Source organism: Euleptes europaea, chromosome 16 (assembly GCF_029931775.1).
Source record: "Euleptes europaea isolate rEulEur1 chromosome 16, rEulEur1.hap1, whole genome shotgun sequence".
In the NCBI taxonomy this organism is placed as follows: Eukaryota; Metazoa; Chordata; class Lepidosauria; order Squamata; family Sphaerodactylidae; genus Euleptes; species Euleptes europaea.
Window position 1 is genome coordinate 31917015 of NC_079327.1, and position 19123 is coordinate 31936137.

The window sequence follows — 19123 nt, forward strand, 5'->3', positions numbered from 1 at the left end:
TCTTTACCAAGCAGCCAATAAAAATTCATTGTGCACCGGCTGGTAAATCACTGATGCACCTATTTTAATTTTACTCTTACATTTTCACCAATAAATTTCCTACAATTCAACACCACTGACAACGCATAAGAGCCATTTTGGATTGAATCTTTTAAGCATTCTGCTTCCTTTTCTATAATGTAAAGGTAAAGGTCCCCTGTGCAAGCACCGGGTCCTTCCTGACGTCACATCCCGACGTTTACTAGGCAGACTATGTTTCCAGGGTGGTTTGCCAGTGCCTTCCCCAGTCATCTTCCCTTTACCCCCAGCAAGCTGGGTACTCATTTTACCGACCTCGGAAGGATGGAAGGCTGAGTCAACCTTGAGCCGGCTACCTGAAACCAACTACTGTTGGGATCGAACTCAGGTCGTGATCAGAGCTTGGACTGCAGTACTGCAGCTTACCACTCTGCACCACAGGGCTCCTAGGTTTCTATAATGTAAACATGGTTAAATGAAATGTATCTGGAATATAAAGACTCTCTCCTCTCCCTAAAACTTTATATTTGTACCTGGAAAATGTATTTCCTGAGAATCCTGCAAATTATTTCAGTCATTTCTCAAATGTTGTCACAATATTTTTTTTTTTCAAATTTGAGGTCAAGGAAAACAAAGTTACAACTGCACCAATCCATCTGGGGCCTCAAACACACACATAAAAGTTTGCTTGCACAGACATCCCTTGAACTGGTTTGAGAGTCACTACTTGTAAGCAGGCACTCTGTGCGTGAGTCTTAGGGTTGCCAGGTCCCTCTTTGCCACTGGCAGGAGGTTTTAGGGGCAGAGACTGAGGAGGGGTGGGTTTGAGGAGGGGAGGGAGTCCAATGGCCAAAGCGACCATTTTCTCCAGGTGAACTGATCTCTATCAGCTGGAGATCAGTTGTAATAACAGGAGATCTCCAGCTAGTACCTGGAGGATGGCAACCCTAGTGAGTCTCATTCCTGATCCAACAGATATGTAATGGCCTCAGTCTAACAGTGTACAGAGCAGCCCAGGATGGAAGCACATTGCCCTTTAAAGCTGTGCCTCTCTGACTGACATTTTGGAAAGGATTCACCAAACAGCTGATCAGCAAGGTTTCAGCTTTGTTTTGCCTGTGCATGTGCAGCCCTGGCTACCCTGGGGACATTCTGTTTGATCACAGCCATCACTTACGTGTTCTCTTGCCAAGAAGCACTGTGGTAATATAAACAATGCCGAACAATACATCTTTATAAAATGCGTTCTTTCTTATGTACATGAGAATGCTAGTTAAGTGTGGTTAAGCAGCAAATACAAAAACATGAAAGTCCATCTAAAGGTGGGCTCTAAGGACATCTATCAGAACAGCCTTTCAAAACCAATGCATCAAGAGTTATGAAAATGACACAAGGATCATCTTCCTTTCGTTTGACACGCATCAAGCGATGTTTCCACCAAAGGTAATTGTGCAGAGATCAGATGTCCTGGTGGCATTTGATACCTGACCTTTTTCCAGAATTTGGTACTTGCAGAATAAAATTGACTCTTTGCGAGGTCCCCTTTCCATCGGATGGCTCCATGTTTTTGCTTAATGTATTGAATGGATTCTGGCATGTTACTGTAATCCTTGATTTTACCTATTTCAATCAGGATTACTTTCATTCCATCGTGCACGAGAGCGTTGTATAGCGCTATCTGCTGCTCAGGCGCCTCTTCTAATAAGTTGTAGCTTGGCAATCCTGACTTTAAAATAATGATCAGCCTTCTGCTTTGCTTAATAGTTTCATCAATAACAGTGACCAGCGCTGTAAATTAGAAGAGATACATCAGAATTACAAGAGAATAATACATCCTGCAAAACAACCATCTACTGTAACAAGTATGAACACTATAGTAACGGCTGCTGGAACAATCATTAAACTCTGATCATTTGTGCTTTCAGAAATTTGGTATTCGGGCCCAGGAATTGGAAATATTGATTTAGCCTCTAGACCAGGGGTGTCGAACTCATTTGTTACGAGGGCTGGATCTAACATAAATGTCACTTGGTCGGGCCGGGCCATGTGTGCCATAAAATTTGATGCCAGGTACTGGAGATACAAACTTTATAGAAGACACAGGCAAGGCAAATGAATGATATTATTTTTTACGTAAAATATGAACATGCTTAAAACAATAACACTATTACAGTATTTTCTTTTCTTTTAGATCCTTTGAAAATTGACACTTTGGGACTGGGGAAGGTGGCAGCCTCAGCTGGCGAGCCTGCAGCGGACTTACCAGCCCAGATCAGGAGTGGGGAGGGGATGGCTGCCTCAGCTGGCTCGTGGACTGGATAAGAGCCCTCAAGGGGCCTGATCCAGCCCTCGGGCCTTATGTCTGACACCCATGCTCTAGAAAGCATTATTAATGTTAATGCAGATCCAGTGATTTCATCTATACCATGCATAGCTGGTAATTAAGCTCGCCTGAAATAAACAACAGTTTTGATACAAGTTACTGATTGTAAGACTAATTTATTTATTGGAGTGTCATGTATCATTCAAAAGTTTAAGCAATAGTTTGCTGATTTGCTGTAAAAAAATAATAATCTGGGTCGCATGTCTAAGCCCCTGGATCATGCCCCAAATACAAGTTTAAGAAGTCTGTTGTTTCAAGGATAAAAGACAAAGATGAAATTGTGTATTTAGTTTAAAAAGCAATTCTAAAAATGAATATTCAAATGTTACCTTTTCCTGGTAAGTCATCCCTACCAAATATAAATAGAGTATATCCACACTGGTTCTCCAAAACCTCAGGAAGTACTTTCAGAACAAAGCAATCTGGGTTGTGGGTTTTTGGAGACAACACATATGCATCATAGATCTTCCCATCTGCAACTGAGAAGAACAACCAAGGTGACTTGCAGAACCAAACAATCTCATATTTCAAGTATAGTGTATACCATGTCCTCCTTTCAAGCTACCTGTTACGAGCCAATAGAGCTTGTATAGTATATTTAAGTGACTTAGCAATCATCCTGATTAAGGGTCATGGTTGCAGAGATTTCTTGTGTTTGCTTCCCATGTCAGTGGCTGCAACAATGTTTTGGAGACTGCATGGGAGGGACTTCAATGGGTTTACTTCTAAAGCCAACATTGCTAGTCCCTGCAGGTGGAATGAGGGTCCTGCCTGTGAAACCTCTAGTGTTCATTCATTACAGATAATATGAAAAGTGACACAAAGAGGTATCAGTCACACAATTCCCATAACATAAAAACTGGTCTCCATTCTTAGCAGTTACTAGCGGCCTTCTTATCCTGGCATCTATAGGGGTTGCCATTTGCCAAAGCTGGTTAAGTTGCTGTAGCTTTTCTTGTTTGCATCTAGTTACAGATATAGTAATTCAGAATGTAATACGCAATTACCTTTTTTATGAAGAAAAGGATGGCATGACTTTCGGTACCAAAGTATGATGTCAATCTTGAACAACATGTAGATTAGCACGAGAACAGCTGTAACAAATATTAGTACAGCAAGGCCTCCAATCAAGTATCTAATATAATGTACAGCTGCACCAAGAAATAAACAAGAATAATAGAAAGTGAAGTCCATCATGCATAACCAAAGCAGGCAAACAATTTATTTATTTTATTTTGCAAAATTTGTATCTTGCCTTTGTGGCCACTAAAACCACCCCAAAACCCATCGTTGAAACAATTAAAATCAGAGCTCAAATACATACAAAACAAAAGCAGCAATTAAAAACACTGGACAGGAAGGAAGGATCACTGAGGGAATGCCCAATGAAACAAAAAAGTATTGACCCATTGGCAGGAGATCGCAACAGAAGACAGACAAATCTCCCTGGGGAGAGAGTTCAAGAATTTTGGTGCCACTACCGAGAAGGCCCTATCCCTGGTTGCCAACCACCTAATCTCAGAAGGTGGGGGCACCCAAAGCAGGGCCTCCAGAGATGACCATAGTGGTTGGGTAGGTTCGTAAGGGAGTAGGTGTCCTTCAGGTGTGTCGGTCCCAAACCATATAGGGCTTAAAAGTTCAGCAGCAGCATTTTGATTTATAATAACAATATCGTTAATGTAGTAATCAGCAGACATCCCCATCCCAGCATATATATGGTGCTGGTATGCTGGGTGGGAGAGTATCACCCAAGCAAAACTCCTTCAAGGCTTGGTGAAATAGTGGAGAATAAACCTATGAGCTATACCTATTCTTCTGAAGTCCTTCCTCACTACCATCTTTAGCCACCACTGTGGAGATTCTCCCAACTTTGCCAACTGTGGGTGGCAGATGCTAGCTGGGAGTTGTAAGAGTGCAGGGCTTGATTTGAGGTTTCAGGGCTTTAGCCTTCTCAAGATCTTCAAGAAAGCAACAAGTTCAGGGTGGAACTTGAGTGCTTGATGTACCCACAAATCCATCAAGTTCCACCCCGGATAATCCAGGCATAATCAGGCTGTTTCCCATTCTCTGCCCCATGAGTTTCCATATCTTGCCTGCCAGACCCCAACCTACTTTGAGTCTCAAGATCTGAGACAGAAGATCTGGCAACCGTAGAGCTCTAAGGAAGGCAGATGAAAAGGGCTAACTTGAGATGGAGACTGCCACATTTCCTTCAGCATCTGTGGATGACTGCTGACACACATCCTCCACCATCACAAATATGCCCTATGCCAGTGGTTCCCAAAGTGGGCAGTACCACCCCCTGGGGGGCAGTAGGATTACCTAGGGGGACACAAAGAGACAAGGGGGCAGCAGGGGGCGCTAGAGACGGGCCTCTTCAACTGTGTTGTTCACTACTTTACAATAGATCAAGCTATGGCACCATGCTGGTAAATTTGGTGGAATTTTTTTCCAGACTTTGAAGAGCTGGTATCACTGGATCAAGTTCATCAGTTTTGTTGACTACATTTCAACTAAAAAGTTTTAGATGTGTAATGAACTGTTACTGTTTTGAAATTTTATTGTCATTATCTTCTTTAGTGAGTCATGCAAACCCCTATTTTGAACAATGCTTTTTATAGAATAGAGGGGCCCTGGGGTTGAGTTTGTGGAACTAAGGGGGGGGTGGCCCGAAAAGGTTGGGAACCACTGCCCTGTGCTTTGCCTGCCACAGCTGCTTTGCCTGGGATAATCCCAGGATAATCCCAGGAGATATGAGTGGGAAGGGTAGAGGAAAGGATAGTCTCTTTTCTTTCCTTTGCCCCAAACCCTTCTTCCATCACCAAGTTTTCACAGGTCTCTACTACTTTTTTATAAAACATTTTCAGTCTGGAAAACCTGTTATTTTTGCATTCCTTTTTAAATCAGTTACCTTTCCCTTTTAAAATACTTTCCACAAAATATATTACTAACAAAAAGTGAATGACATACTTGGGGGTTGCACTGAGATGTATGCTGCTACTTCGCCAGCATAGCAGACAAACCGCTCACCATAATCTTCATGTCTCAGTTCTGTGATGTTCAGAGACACTACAGAAAACAGCCCATTTTCCAGGAGAAAATCGTTTCTGTCCAAAATGGAAACACCACAGTGAAGATCTGCACTCATGATCCACTGTGCCCTCATATATCAAGGAGGGAACAGGTAGTGCTAGTTACAAAAATCTCAGCTCAGCTATAAACCAGTTGCTAGATAGATGAAGCCACACCAGCCATATTCAGGGCAGATTCAACAGTACAAAAACCTGACATGCTGTAGTTGTCTCAAGAAACTGTAAAGGTCCCCTGTGCAAGCACCGGGTCATTCCTGACCCATGGGGTGACGTCACATCCCAACGTTTACAAGGCAGACTGTGTTTATGGGGTGGTTTGCTAGTGCCTTCCCCAGTCATCTACACTTTTATCCCCAGCAAGCTGGGTACTCATTTGACCGACCTCGGAAGGATGGAAGGCTGAGTCAACCTTGAGCCGGCTACCTGAAACCAACTTTCCGTTAGGATCGAACTCAGGTCGTGAGCAGAGCTTGGACTGCAGTATTGCAGCTTACCACTCTGCGCCATGGGACTCTATTCAAGAAACTGTACCACCTCACATTTTAAGTGAAGTTCAGCATCCACGTGTCAACATGTTGGTGGCATTTTCACTTTCTGACACTAGGCAACACCACCCATGTCAATTTGTCTGCAGAAGAACCCGTAAGCATCAGAATGCCTGGATTCTGGAGAATGTTCTATGGTACATGCACACACAGTTTAAAAGCCAGCTGGGCCTGACTGTTGTCCATAAGAACTGAAAGCAAGATACACAATCCAATCCAAAGGTGTCTGCAATTCTCAGAAAAGATTTGCAAGTAGGGGGGAAGTTATTTGCCAGAGAAGACTGACTCTCATTACTTATCTTCCAAGGAAATCTGGGGTTTCTAAGAACACATGAAAAATCAATCTTATTTCGTCTACATACATTATATAAAGAGTCCTGAATGTGAAACACTGTTCTTTAGTAAACGGTAATCCAAGGTGCACTGACCTGGATAGCCCAGGCTAGCCTGATCTCGTCAGATCTCAGAAGCTAAGCAGGGTCAGCCCTGGTTAGTATTTGGATGGGAGACCACCAAGGAATACCAGGGTTGCTGTGCAGAGGAAGGCACTGGCAAACCACCTCTGTTAGTCTCTTGCCATGAAAACCCCAAAAGGGGTCGCCATAAGTCAGCTGCGACTTGACGGCACTTTACACACACACACACACAATCCAAGGTAGCTTACAGAACAGTAACTACTATTAGCACCCCCCAATTGTATGTGTCAAGAATTGTTTTTATCCACCATGAAATTAGCACTCATTGCATTAAACGAAGAAAACAGGTCAGTTACTGGGTCAAATCTCTGCTTGATTTATGTAAGTACAATAAATGTATATATACTTACTGAGATCCCTCTTTAATTCTACCCTTAAACAGATCATCAACAAGAGTTTTATTGACCTTCCAGGAAATATAAATAACACTGTCTCGGAAAGTTGACACGTTGCACTCTACAAACACAGTGGATCCTGAAATGAAAGGACATCAGAGGCCTTTAATATGCAGTTGTACAATGGCATGAGAACACAGATATGCATAGTGTCCTAAGACACTATGTCCCTGCTAGCTAAAACATACAATTTCCTTCCACTTAGTGGTGAGGGACAATGTCTCTGCATAACATCAGGTCCACTGTGGCTTCCACCCTGTCTATTTTCAGCTCTCTGGGGAAATTTGAGGTATTCACTGTTAGAGACTCCTTCCTATATCCTTGTGGAAAGTGATAACAGTGATGCATTCTCAGGTATACATATGGTGGAGTTGGCCACCGGTTTTCCAATCTGTTTGCATGACCTGCCTACCTCTTGTGTGAATTTACCAGAGAGAGAATTGCCTTTAAGTCTCTGACTCGCTTGAATGTGAAAGCTTTGGGTGCTGTTGCCAATGAACTCGGGGAGGGAATGGGAAAGGGGGCGGCAGGGGAAATGGAAATAGACCCAGTTTTTTAAAGAAAAAGAAAGAGATATTACTGAGAAGTGAGGCCACAGAAAGACCATAACAGAAAAATAAAGGAGGCTAAAAAATACAGGGAAACAAGGTAAAGAGCAACACAATAAAACCATCCAGTGAGCTCTGAGTCACAAAAGCCTGTGGAATACATTTTGATAATCTTTAGGGAGCCAATAGACTCTTTTAATTTTGCTACTACAAAATTTTCTGTTATCTGGTGATATTCTGGAAAGTAAAAAGCAAAAGAGAGACAAAGCTATGGGATGGAAAGAAAGTAACTGGTAGTAGCTTGATCTGTGCTTGATCTGTGGTAGTAGCTTGATCTGTGGGAATCGTGCCATTTACTTGGATTACTAACAGGGATTTCCAAGGACTGAAATTTAACTAGACAAAACTAAAATTTTCTTGCAGCCCAAAAGGCGATATGTTTTTTGCCAGTTTCCCTCACAGTTATCATATGTCTATAGATAGATAGATCTAAACAGACTGACGATAAAATACAGAGAGCGCGACCGAGATTTACCAAGTTCCGCTTCAATTGTGTTGTTTCTTGGGTACAGAATCTCAGTTATTTTTCTCTCTGGACTTGCTAGCAAAAAATTAAAAAGAAGTTTTAAAACAAGAACACATATCCAGCACATAATCGTCACAATATAGGGCTTTGAGAGTTCAAAGCACATAATATGCATTCACTCAGTAATCCTTATAACAAACCTGTACTCTAGGTCATTATTATATCCAAGTTAGACAGATGGGAGAACTGAGAATAATTTTGCAAAAGGCTTGCAGAAGGCCACCTATTCATAAGATTTCAACAGAGGATTAACAGCCTTGTCTCTTGCGTACTATATGATTGTATTACAGTACAATTTGCATCTTTCACACAGGGATGGGAGAACATTCAGTACAGTCACAGCACCATGGCCCACAAACTCATTGTGAGAATGCCAATTTGTTGACACAGAAACTCCAAAGTAAACGTCGCTTGCCATGGCACAGCAGTGACAAAGATAGTGACAACTGTGAAATGTCAGTTCACATAGTTCCTTGGGGTCAAATTATATGTGACAGGAAAGCAACAAGTATTTCTGAGACTGCTGTATTTGTGGACTAAGTGTGGACAGAAGACTATTGTGTTCTCTGGAAAGCCACAGGTGGATGAGGGCAGTATTGAAGCTGCCCCCAAGCTAGGGAGAAAGGCAGTTTGAAGTAACGGAAAAGAGCGATACATGGAGGATCCCACAGCAAACCACTTGTCAGTTGCTTTCCATGATGGCAGACTTCAGCTCTCCCAGCAAGAATGCTTGACTGCCTTCTGCTGGTGGTGTCTATCTGAATTTACATGCAGGAATATTTTTCAAATGTTCTCCCCCCGTCAAGAACATTTAGCCTGCACCCAAAACTGTGCCTAACCAAGACCACAGGAACCAAAGAGAAGGAGTTTCAAGCAACAACAACAATAACCCTCCACTCTTCCTGCAAGTACAAAAGAAAATAAAATATAAACCTGATACTTGCACCCAATCAACAATTTCAACAGGCCAAAGAAACATGGATCCATGTATATTTTACATTGTTAAGGGTGCATCCACTAAAACACCACTTTCATTGATACATTTCATTGATACATTTCACAGTGATGGTTTTCACAGGCAAGGTAAGATTAGTAGGTGAAATTTCTATATTTGCAAATGGAATTTAAGAAGGCGCATTGAACAAAATATGGATTTGATTTTAAAACATTCATTTCCACTTTCACTGCTGCATCAATATTTTCAGATGACCCACTGAAGCGTATAAAATTGTTCAGTGGTGATCTTATGTCATTAGTGATAAGAATACTAGGAGATTTGAAGTTACCAACCTCGACTTGTACACCTTGAAAACGCCGCTGGGCATTGATTGAAAACCCAGTGACGTTAATAAAAGTTTTGCACTGATAAAAAAAAATAGGAGCCAAAGGTCAAAAATGCATGGTTGCTTCATTCCCTGTTTCAGCCAGGATTCAGCCAGGATCGAACGCAAGTTCGGCGAAAATGCATGTGTTCGATCCTGGCTGAATCTTGGCTGAAACAGGGAATAAAGCAGGCTAAAGCGACATGCGTTTTTGCCCAATGTCTTGGGTCTAAGGAGGATTTCTGCGGGTGGAAGGATTTCCGCTCGCACAGCAAGGCCTTCTTGCCTCCCACTCCTGCTACAGCCCAAAATGCCCCCTGAAATTGTGCCCCAGAAGCAGCATGGGGGGTGCATTTTCTGTTAGAACATGGGGGGGGCGGATGAAAGAAAGTCATGCTCCCTGGGTAGAAATCCTCCTATCCATGATATTGCTCCATTGGGTCCAACCCAATACCTGGCAGCATTGCTTACAAAATATTACTTTACCAGTAACTAACAAAATGCATTCACTTACCTACAGCAATTACAAAAATGCTTCCTGAAATGTTATATTTGCTCCCCTCATAAGTGTATGTTGCGTTGCACTGGTACTTTCCAGAATCATCTGAATTCACATTGTCGATTATAAAATCCTTGCCGTGGAAGCCAAATCGTTCCCCTTCCAGCTGTTTACATTCCTAAGTGCAACCAAGGTAGTTCCATTTCATCATACACAGCATGTGAACAGAGTACACTCAACTGAGCCACAAAATGTTTCCCGCAGACTTCGGCTTAATCCTTGACAAATCCCAGTCATGATCCCACCAAAGAATGGAAATCAAAAACCAAGACAGTTCCCCACTATTTTATATAGTGGATAATGGTTGGATTGGCCCTTTCACTTTCCGAGAACATTTCTAATAGGCTGCTGTTCTGGAAGAAGAAGAAGAAGAGTTGGTTTTTATATGCCGACTTTCTCTACCACTTAAGGGAGAATCAAACCGGCTTACAATCACCTTACCTTCCCCTCCCCACAACAGACACCCTGTGAGGTGGGTGAGGCTGAGAGAGCTCTTAATAGAACCGTGACTAGCCCAAGATCACCCAGCTGGCTTTGTGGGTAGGAGTGGGGAAACAAATCCAGTTCACCAGATTAGTAGCCACCACTCATGTGGAGGAGTGGGGAATCTAACCCGGTTCTCCAGATCAGACTCCACCGCTCCAAACCACTACACCACACTGGAGGCCGATGGTGGCCAGGATCAAGCCAAATTTATACCCGATCATGTTGGCAGTTCTGCAGCGACTTCGACCCAGTCAGTGACAATGGGCAGAAGAACACATGAACACATGAAGCTGCCTTATACTGAATCAGACCCTTGGTCCATCAAAGTCAGTATTGTCTACTCAGACCAGCAGCGCTTCTCCAGGGTCTCAGGAAGAGGTCTTTCACATCACCTACTTGCCTGGTCCCTTTAACTGGAGATGCCAGGGATTGAACCTGGGACCTTCTGCATCTCAAGCAGAGGCTCTACCACTGAGGAGGAGGAGGAGGAGAAAGAGAAGAAGAAGGAGAAGAAGGAGGAGGAGAAGAGTTGGTTTTTATATGCCATTTTTAAGGAGACTCAAACCGGCTTACAATCGCCTTCCCTTCCTCTCCCCACAACAGACACCTTGTGAGGTAGGTGAGGCAGAGAGAGCTCTAAGAGAACTGGCCCAAGGTCACCCACCCGGTTTCATGTGTAGAAGTGGGGAAACCAACCCGGTTCACCAGGTTAGAGTCTGCTGCTCATGTGGAGGAGTGGGGAATCAAATCTGGTTCTCCAGATTAGAGTCCACCGCTCCTAACCAATATACCACACTGGCTCTCACCTCCTCCCCTATTGCCTCTAACTGGGGCCACAAAGGGCTGTCCAGCTTGCTTCTGTGCCATTTTAGTGGCCCAGTCTGCTCCTAATGGACACAATGCCTATTCAGTTGAAAGAGCAATACAGTATATTAGAGTTCTGAAAATCCATTTCACGGTGACCTTTTCCTTGGCAAAGTAACCTGGCTGCATTCTGTGAAGAAGAAGAGCCCTGCAGGCTAGGGTTGAAGACCAGGGCGATTGGCCCAACACCACCAAAACTCTGCACAGCAGAGGGAGGATGTGACTCTAATCCAAGTCTGGTGTTTTATTTGCAATAACATGGTGTTCTGAAGGCTGAGCTATGCTCTAAACCACACGGGTTCCCTGTCACTCCCCCACCCAATAAGAACTTCTTAGTTACAAGTAACAGCACTGACACAGATCACAGACAGATTCCATACACACAAGTGGCTAACCACCTTCTTAAACAAACGAACACTGTAAGACTAATTGTTCATGTGCCTTGGCAAAACAGACATAAAAACATCTTGTGCTCAATAAACAAGAAATCATGAAACATTCCAAATCAAATATATTCTTAATTAGAAGCAAAAAGTGTTCTGATACAATCTTTTATTGCTACATAGATAATTCACATAGGGTTGTAGCCAGTGGAAGATTTCCACAGGTGGAAAGAAGGGCCATTTTATTTTCATCAATTCCCCCCCTCTCACTACTGACCTCTGACACCTCCTTTATGCTATTCTGTGGGGGGTCCCTATCATTAGATATGTACCTTATACCAGTGGAAAGACAAAGTATTCATATCTTCTTTAAAACCCTCCAAGGCAGGACACACAAGCTTTGCGTTTGATCCTATTGGTATCTTTTGCGTATTTAATGGTTCATCATTAAAACACCGGCCTTCTCTGTTGCTGAAAACTTCAAGTCTCACAACACTTTTGTAACATCTTGCTGACTCCCTGTAACCAAAAAAGTGTATGTTAAAATATTTTCATAGAACACACAGAGAAACAAATTCCCAAAGAAAATATATGCATCAAGTAAGGGATAATCATACTACTCCTTCAATAATCAATACAAGAAGAATAGCTGGTTATGCTTTCAAAGGTGTAGCAATACAGTTTATTTCATTCTGATAGCACCGTTCTTCTTAGGCAATACATCACACACAGTGGGCCTTTGTTTTACTAATATTTTGTAACTGTGAGTTCTATGGGTGCCAAGGAATTTGTGATACAGACGTCGGGTTGAAGAAGGCTTTCCCCAGTGTAAGAAGCCTAAAAGACCTCTTGTACCAGTGAAAGGCTCCTTCTGCTGGTGAAGACTGCTTCTGATTATATGCGCAGGTATCCTATATTCAAATAAATGGCTCATACTTAATTGCTATTGGAGGAGAGTTTAACGTATACTGTGAACCGCTAAAAAGACAAATAAGTGGGTTCTAATCAAATCAAGCCTGAACTGACCCTAGAAGCTAAGATGACTAAACTGAGGCTATTGTACTTTGGTCATATTATAAGAAGACAAGACTCACTGGAAAAGACAAAAAGGCTAGGAAAAGCTGAAGGCAGCAAGAAAAGAGGATGACCCAAGATGAGATGGATTGACTCAATCAAGGAAGCCTCCGTTTGCAAGACCTGAGCAAGGCTCTTAATTATAGGAGGTTTTGGAGGTCATCAAGTTTTGGAGGCCATCAAGTCAGAAGTGACTTGATGGCATTTAACACACATTTAATTGGTCATCCATGATTGTACAAATGATTTATGCTGAAAACAGACTCCCCCCCCCATGTCATTCTTTAAACTGAAGCATCAGTTTCAAGTGAATCCCGTTTCGAACTGAATCAATTTCCAAGAGAGAGGGCAGCCACCTGTGGGTGGAAGCTGCACCATTTTGATTTAATTGCCTCAATTCACAGGAAGGGAAGGAATCAGTATTCAGCTAGTATTGAGGGATATTTTACCACTGGCAGTCTTGGAAGGCCATTTCAATGGGATCCCATATAGGAAAAGAATCTGTCCTTTGATCAAAAGTCTATCGAGGATTGTGAAGTTTGTAGATTTGGGGTATGGGTCATGGGGGTATGCACTGTTTGACATTTGCCTGTAGGGTTGGGAGCTAAGAGAAGTGGAGTGTCTTTCTAGTGGCACTTTTGATGAGACTCTGAGTGGGTAGTGTGAGAGGGTTGATCCATCTGGGGGGTTTCATTTGACTGTCCTAGATTTTTAAACTTATGATGGCTGCTTATGAGAAAGATCAGCAGAACTGGGGAACTTTACTTTGAATATGGATTTGGGGGGCTGTAGTGTTCAGTGATGGAAGTGATTTGAAATCACCTTGGTATCCGTGTGTTATATTTCTGTTTGTAGGTTTTTCTTTTGTCAAAGACACTGAACTATTTCACAACGTTTTACAATGGTTTTGATAGTGTTAGTGGGGGACATTGGCCTTTTTGTTGCCTGTTTCACCCTTTTTGAGAGTTAGTTTTGCCGCCTAGATGGGAGTTTATGGGGTTTTCATTATTCACTTAGTTTTTTCTATGCATTTTATGATGACCATTTTAAGTTAAATACATTTTAAAAAAATTAAAAAGTCTATTGAGGATCTATCCCACATCACATTCCAATGTTCAAGGTATGAGGATGAGCGTAACTGATTTTTGCAGACCATATTATCCTACTTTCCAGGAAGGTCAGATCGGGAGAAATTAATCATATTATTGAAAGGCAGAGACAAATTCACTACTTTCCAAATTGCAAGATTTGCTGCCACCATGTCATTTTGAGTTAGAATCTTAGAATCATAGAGTTGGAAGGGACCACCAGGGCCATCAAGTCCAACCCCCTGCACAATGCAGGAAAATCACAACTACCTCCCCCCTCCACACCCCTAGTGACCAGAAGATGGCCAAGATGCCCCTCCCCCTCTCATCATCTGCCTAAGGTCACAGAATCAGCATTGCTGACAGATGGCCATCTAACCTCTTCTTAAAAACCTCCAGGGAAGGAGAGCTTACCACCTCCCGAGGAAGCCTGTTCCACTGAGGAACTGCTCTGTTAGAAAATTCTTCCTAATGTCTAGACAGAAACTCTTTTGATTTAATGTCAACCCGTTGGTTCTGGTCCGACCTTCTTGAGCAACAGAAAACAACTTGGCAGTGCACCCTCCTCTATATGACAGCCCTTCAAGTATTTGAAGATGGTTATCATATCCCCTCTCAGTCTTCTCCTCTTCAGGCTAAATATACCTAGCTCCTTCAACCTTTCAACATAGGACTTGTTCTCCAGACCCCTCACCATCTTTGTTGCCCTTCTCTGGACACGTTCCAGCTTGTCTACATCCATCACGAAGCATAAAAAGATGATGGGGCATGCTGACCATATCTCTGACCGATAATTGCTCTACTCTGGGTCACTTGCCATCTTTTATTTGTCTCTGGATTATATTATCTTTCCTTCCTATTATTATATATTTCAATGATGAATTTGTATTTGCATTTTAATATTTTATGGGAAATGTTTAATTCTTTAAATAATGTTAAATTATGGTGCTCTTTTAATGTTATTGATTTTGTGTGTGTGTGTTAAGAGCCGTCAAGTCGTTTCCGACTCATGGCGACCCTATGAATCAAAGTCCTCCAAAATGTCCTGTCTTTGACAGCCTTGCTCAGATTATGCAAATTGAGGGCTGTGGCTTCCTTTATTGAGTCAATCCATCTCTTGTTGGGTCTTCCTCTTTTCCTGCTGCCCTCAACTTTTCCTAGCATGACTGTCTTTTCCAGTGACTCTTGTCTTCTCATAATGTGACCAAAATACAATAGCCTCGATTTAGTCATTTTAGCTTCTAGGGTCAGTTCAGGCTTGATTTGATCTATAACCCACTGGTTTGGTTTTTTTTGGCTGTCCATGGTATCCATAACACTCTCCTCCAACACCACATTTCAAAGCAATCTACTTTCATCCTATCAGCTTTCTTCAATGTCCAGTTTCACACCCATACACAGTAATAGGGAATATAATGGCATGAATTAACTTAATCTTGGTGGTTTATTTTGGCAGAATTTCCACCTTATTCTGTATTATTGCTCTGGCTTTTGTTGTTGTTGTTGCTAATGCAATAAAGACTTGACTGACTGGAGTACTGAGGGATGAGGCATCTATAAATTTTATTCAAGCCCATTTGGGTTTTGAAGCAATAATTTCGGCCAATGAAAAAGGATCGCATATTTGAGAATTTTGAATAGAGCTCTGAGAAGTTTAAGGTTTTTCTGCAAGAATTTATGAAAGCCTAGGAACACCAATGAGGAACAGCGGAGCTTCTTATAGGCAATTTTCAAATGCCAGCCTATGTCCCTAAATATGTGTGTTGGGAAGAGACCAACAAACCCCTACAAAGAATGCAATGCCAACAATCCGTTCCCAAGCAGCACTGAAAATTGTATGTGCTACACTATGACATGGACATTCTCATGGGTAAAGCAAAATCTACCCCCTCCCCAAAAGCAACACACGTAAAAGAGAGTCCTGACCGTACAACACATGTGTAGAATCCAGAATCTTTAACATTTGCAGAAAGAAACCAAAGCATGTTATCATGTTGTTGTATTCTGGAATCTGTTTTTTTAGTTATGGGCTCTTCGCTTCCATTTCTATACCAGCTCAGATTATAGATCTTCTGGTTAAGATGAAATCTTTTGCCCCGATAACAATCAATCCCAACAGATCGTCCCTCTAGGACCGTTTTCAGACCAGCGTCGTACACGTCATCCTCTTGAACAGTACATTTCTCTACAGAGGAGGAGGAGAAAGTGAGTTAAGATGGCGAGTGAGATTTACTCGACTCTTTCAGGAGAAAACAACTCCAAACTGCCATTATTATCAACAGGATGCAATCAGATCCACATAAGGACACAGCCTGGCCGTGAACTGTCTCTCCTTCATGGCTGGGCCACCACAGCTCACATTGCCCTTTCTTATTCCAGAGATGTTCCTGGAGGCAAGAAGCCGGCCCGCTTTCTTCAGCTACTATATTTCCTTGAGCCGCCATGTGCATAAAGCCCCTGCAATCCAGGGTATTATGTTGGATACATGGCGGCTCTTGCTATTCTGTAGATGACAAAAAGAATTAGAGATTTTGGAAAACTTGAAGGTTTTGGCTGCAGGGTTTTGATTCAGGGGACCTCCTGGGTCTGCAGAAAAATCCAAAAAGTTTTCAAAAATAAACAGGGGGGTAAATTCCTCCCAAACTAAATAAAACATTGTCTGCCTATGCACAGACAATACTCTTACCCCCTTAGAGCCCAGCAGTTGCAGTGGCAGCAAAGCCCGGGAGCATGGCGGCAGCAGGGCCCATCCCCAGTGGGGGAGCCTGGGAGCCGCTGGTGGGCTCCCTGCCCCCATGTCTGTAAGGGGGCTCAGAGAGAGAGAGAGAGCCTTGGCGCACTGTTGAGAGAGGGAAGGATAGGAACTGCTGCTAGGGTTGCCAACTGCCAGGTAGTGGGGGAGATGCTGCATGATGTGGGGGAGATGCTGCATGATGTGAAGTACCTTTTGGATGTCTTGTAGTAACCTGATTTATACTTACCCTGTGTGGGATATGAAAATGATTGTGTATGACTATACACTCTTTAGAAGCAATTCTCTGAAGGACTGAAGAAGGATTCTACATTATTGTGAATTTGAAACAGCCATATCCTATTGAAGATTGTGGCTTCTCATTCATCTTGAATATTGAACTTGAACTCTACTTGCTTGGTACTCTGCTGAGACCTTTGGAAGACATTTTGCCCTTTGATTGTATTTTATACAAACTGTGTGTTGGTTATAGTGTGGTTTCTTGTGTTTGTACATTGTATGTATATAGGTATCTCAGTAGCTTATATAAATTGCACCTTGTTTGTAAATGTTCTTCGCTCCTATACCATTTTCCTAAACTGCCAGGTAGTAGCAGGAGATCTCCTGCTAATTCAACTGATCTCCAGCCGATAGAGATCAGATCACCTGGAGAAAAATGGCCGCTTTGGCAATTGGACTCTATGGCAGTGAAGTCCCTCCCCTCCCCAAACCCAGCCCTCCTCAGGCTCCGCCCCAAAAACCTCCCGCCGGTGGCAAAGAGGGACCTGGCAACCCTAACTGCTGCCCCCCTTCCCGCGCTGAGCTGCAGAAGTGGGTGCCAGCGTGACTGGAGGGAAGTGAGAAAAATAACTTGTGTGTGAGAGAGACTGGAGGGACTGAGAAAGAGAAGTTGAGGGCAATGTGTGTGTGTGTTCGTGTGCGTGCATGCGTGCGGGGGGGGGATAAATGGAGAAGAGAAAAATTAAGGACAGTGTGTGTGTATGCATGTTTGTGTGTGAGAGACCAGAGGGACATCGAAAGAAACAGAAATTAACAACGAAGTGTGTGTGTTGAGAGAGAGAGATCCCAAAGACATTGTGGGAGGGAGAAGGAAGGAAGTAAAAGCGAGGGAATAGGATAACCACTTCTGCAATTTGCTTGCGGGTTCCCAACTTGTTCCATAATATTTTAAAAAGGCAATTGCAGAAACAAGAAACTTGATTCCACACAAAGCACCATAACTGGGCACATTTTAGAAGCACAGGGCTAAAGCAACTGGTCATTTAACAAAAAAAAGAGAGTGGTGTGCTTTACAATTATCTAATCTTCCTCTCTTTGAATAATCGGAAGCCTTTCCAGAAAGGGTTATTAGTTACTTCAGCTGTTAACTGCACCCACTTACCTGATTGGACCAAACAGAATAAAGTTAACGTAACAGAAAGCCAAAATGTGGACTTCATGGTTCACTGCACAGGAAAAAGAGAGGAAAGAGGTCTCTTATGGCACCTTATTTCAATTTAATACACAATAGTACTTGTTTTTACGCTACTCATCATTAACAAGGCTTTTCATTATTTTGGACACACACACACACACACCCCACAGAGTACAGTAAATATAAGATGTAGACTTATAGCTTGCAAAGACTTGTCACAAAGAACAGAAATGTATAGCTTGCAAGGACTTGTCACAAAGAACAGAAATTAAGTCAAACCCATCATCTTTAGTACAACCTATGGGGGGAGGTGCTGCTCCTGTATAAAACATATCCCCTTCCTTATTGAGAAGAACCAAGAAGCCCCTGTAGAGTCAATCATTACTAGCATGTATATAATTACCTTTGACCATTATCTTTTCTTTTCAGCATGAGCGATTAAAAAACCAAGTTCATTTTTAATTCTTTAACATGGGCTAACTTAGTTATTGCCCTGACCTGGATGGCCCAGGCTAGCCTGATCTTGTCAGATCTCAGAAGCTAAGCAGGGTCAGCCCTGGTTAGTATTTGGATGGGAGACCACCAAGAAACACCAGGGCTGCTGTGCAGAGGAAGGCACTGGCAAACCACCTCTGTTAGTCTCTTGCCATGAACACCCCCAAAAGGGGTCGCCATAAGTCAGCTGCGACTTGACGGCACTTTACACACACACACACACAACTTAATTATTCCTTGTTACCTTGCTGTTACAGCTTGATTTTACTTATTAGTTTAACTTTTAATTTAAAACCCTATGGCGGTGTTTGTTTTTCTGCTTTGTTTATTTTTTGCAGATAGTGTTTATGACTTCATTTTTTTTAATCTGATGGGTGACCATTACATTCTCCTTCTGGTTTAGTCGCAGCCAACAGCCGATACAAGTAAACGTTATCATGATGGTATAGTTACCCTATAATGAGCTGGTGGAGGAAAACACATATTTCAACAGTGCTATACCGACTCAGGGCACTCAGGTCTCCCAAATATCAAAAAATATGATGTTGTTAACTGCTATATTTCAGTTCTTCTTTCTAGACAAATATTCCTCGGTTCCTAACCCTTTGACCACCAAAAAGGCTGTGCTGGGAAGCATGGGACC

The 19123-nt window shown here is 42.5% G+C and overlaps 1 protein-coding gene across 1 annotated transcript; it reads right to left on the bottom strand.

The window, feature by feature from the left end:
* Positions 1-1414: 1414 nt before the first annotated feature.
* LOC130488367 (interleukin-1 receptor-like 2) lies at positions 1415-18010 on the bottom strand. The gene is made up of 10 exons (XM_056862029.1): positions 17953-18010; positions 15746-16004; positions 11990-12176; positions 9876-10042; positions 7993-8054; positions 6865-6988; positions 5372-5508; positions 3409-3552; positions 2731-2880; positions 1415-1806 (listed from the first exon to the last, which is right to left on the bottom strand). Exons 1-10 carry the CDS (start codon positions 18008-18010, stop codon positions 1415-1417), a joined length of 1680 nt encoding a protein of 559 aa, XP_056718007.1.
* Positions 18011-19123: the final 1113 nt, after the last annotated feature.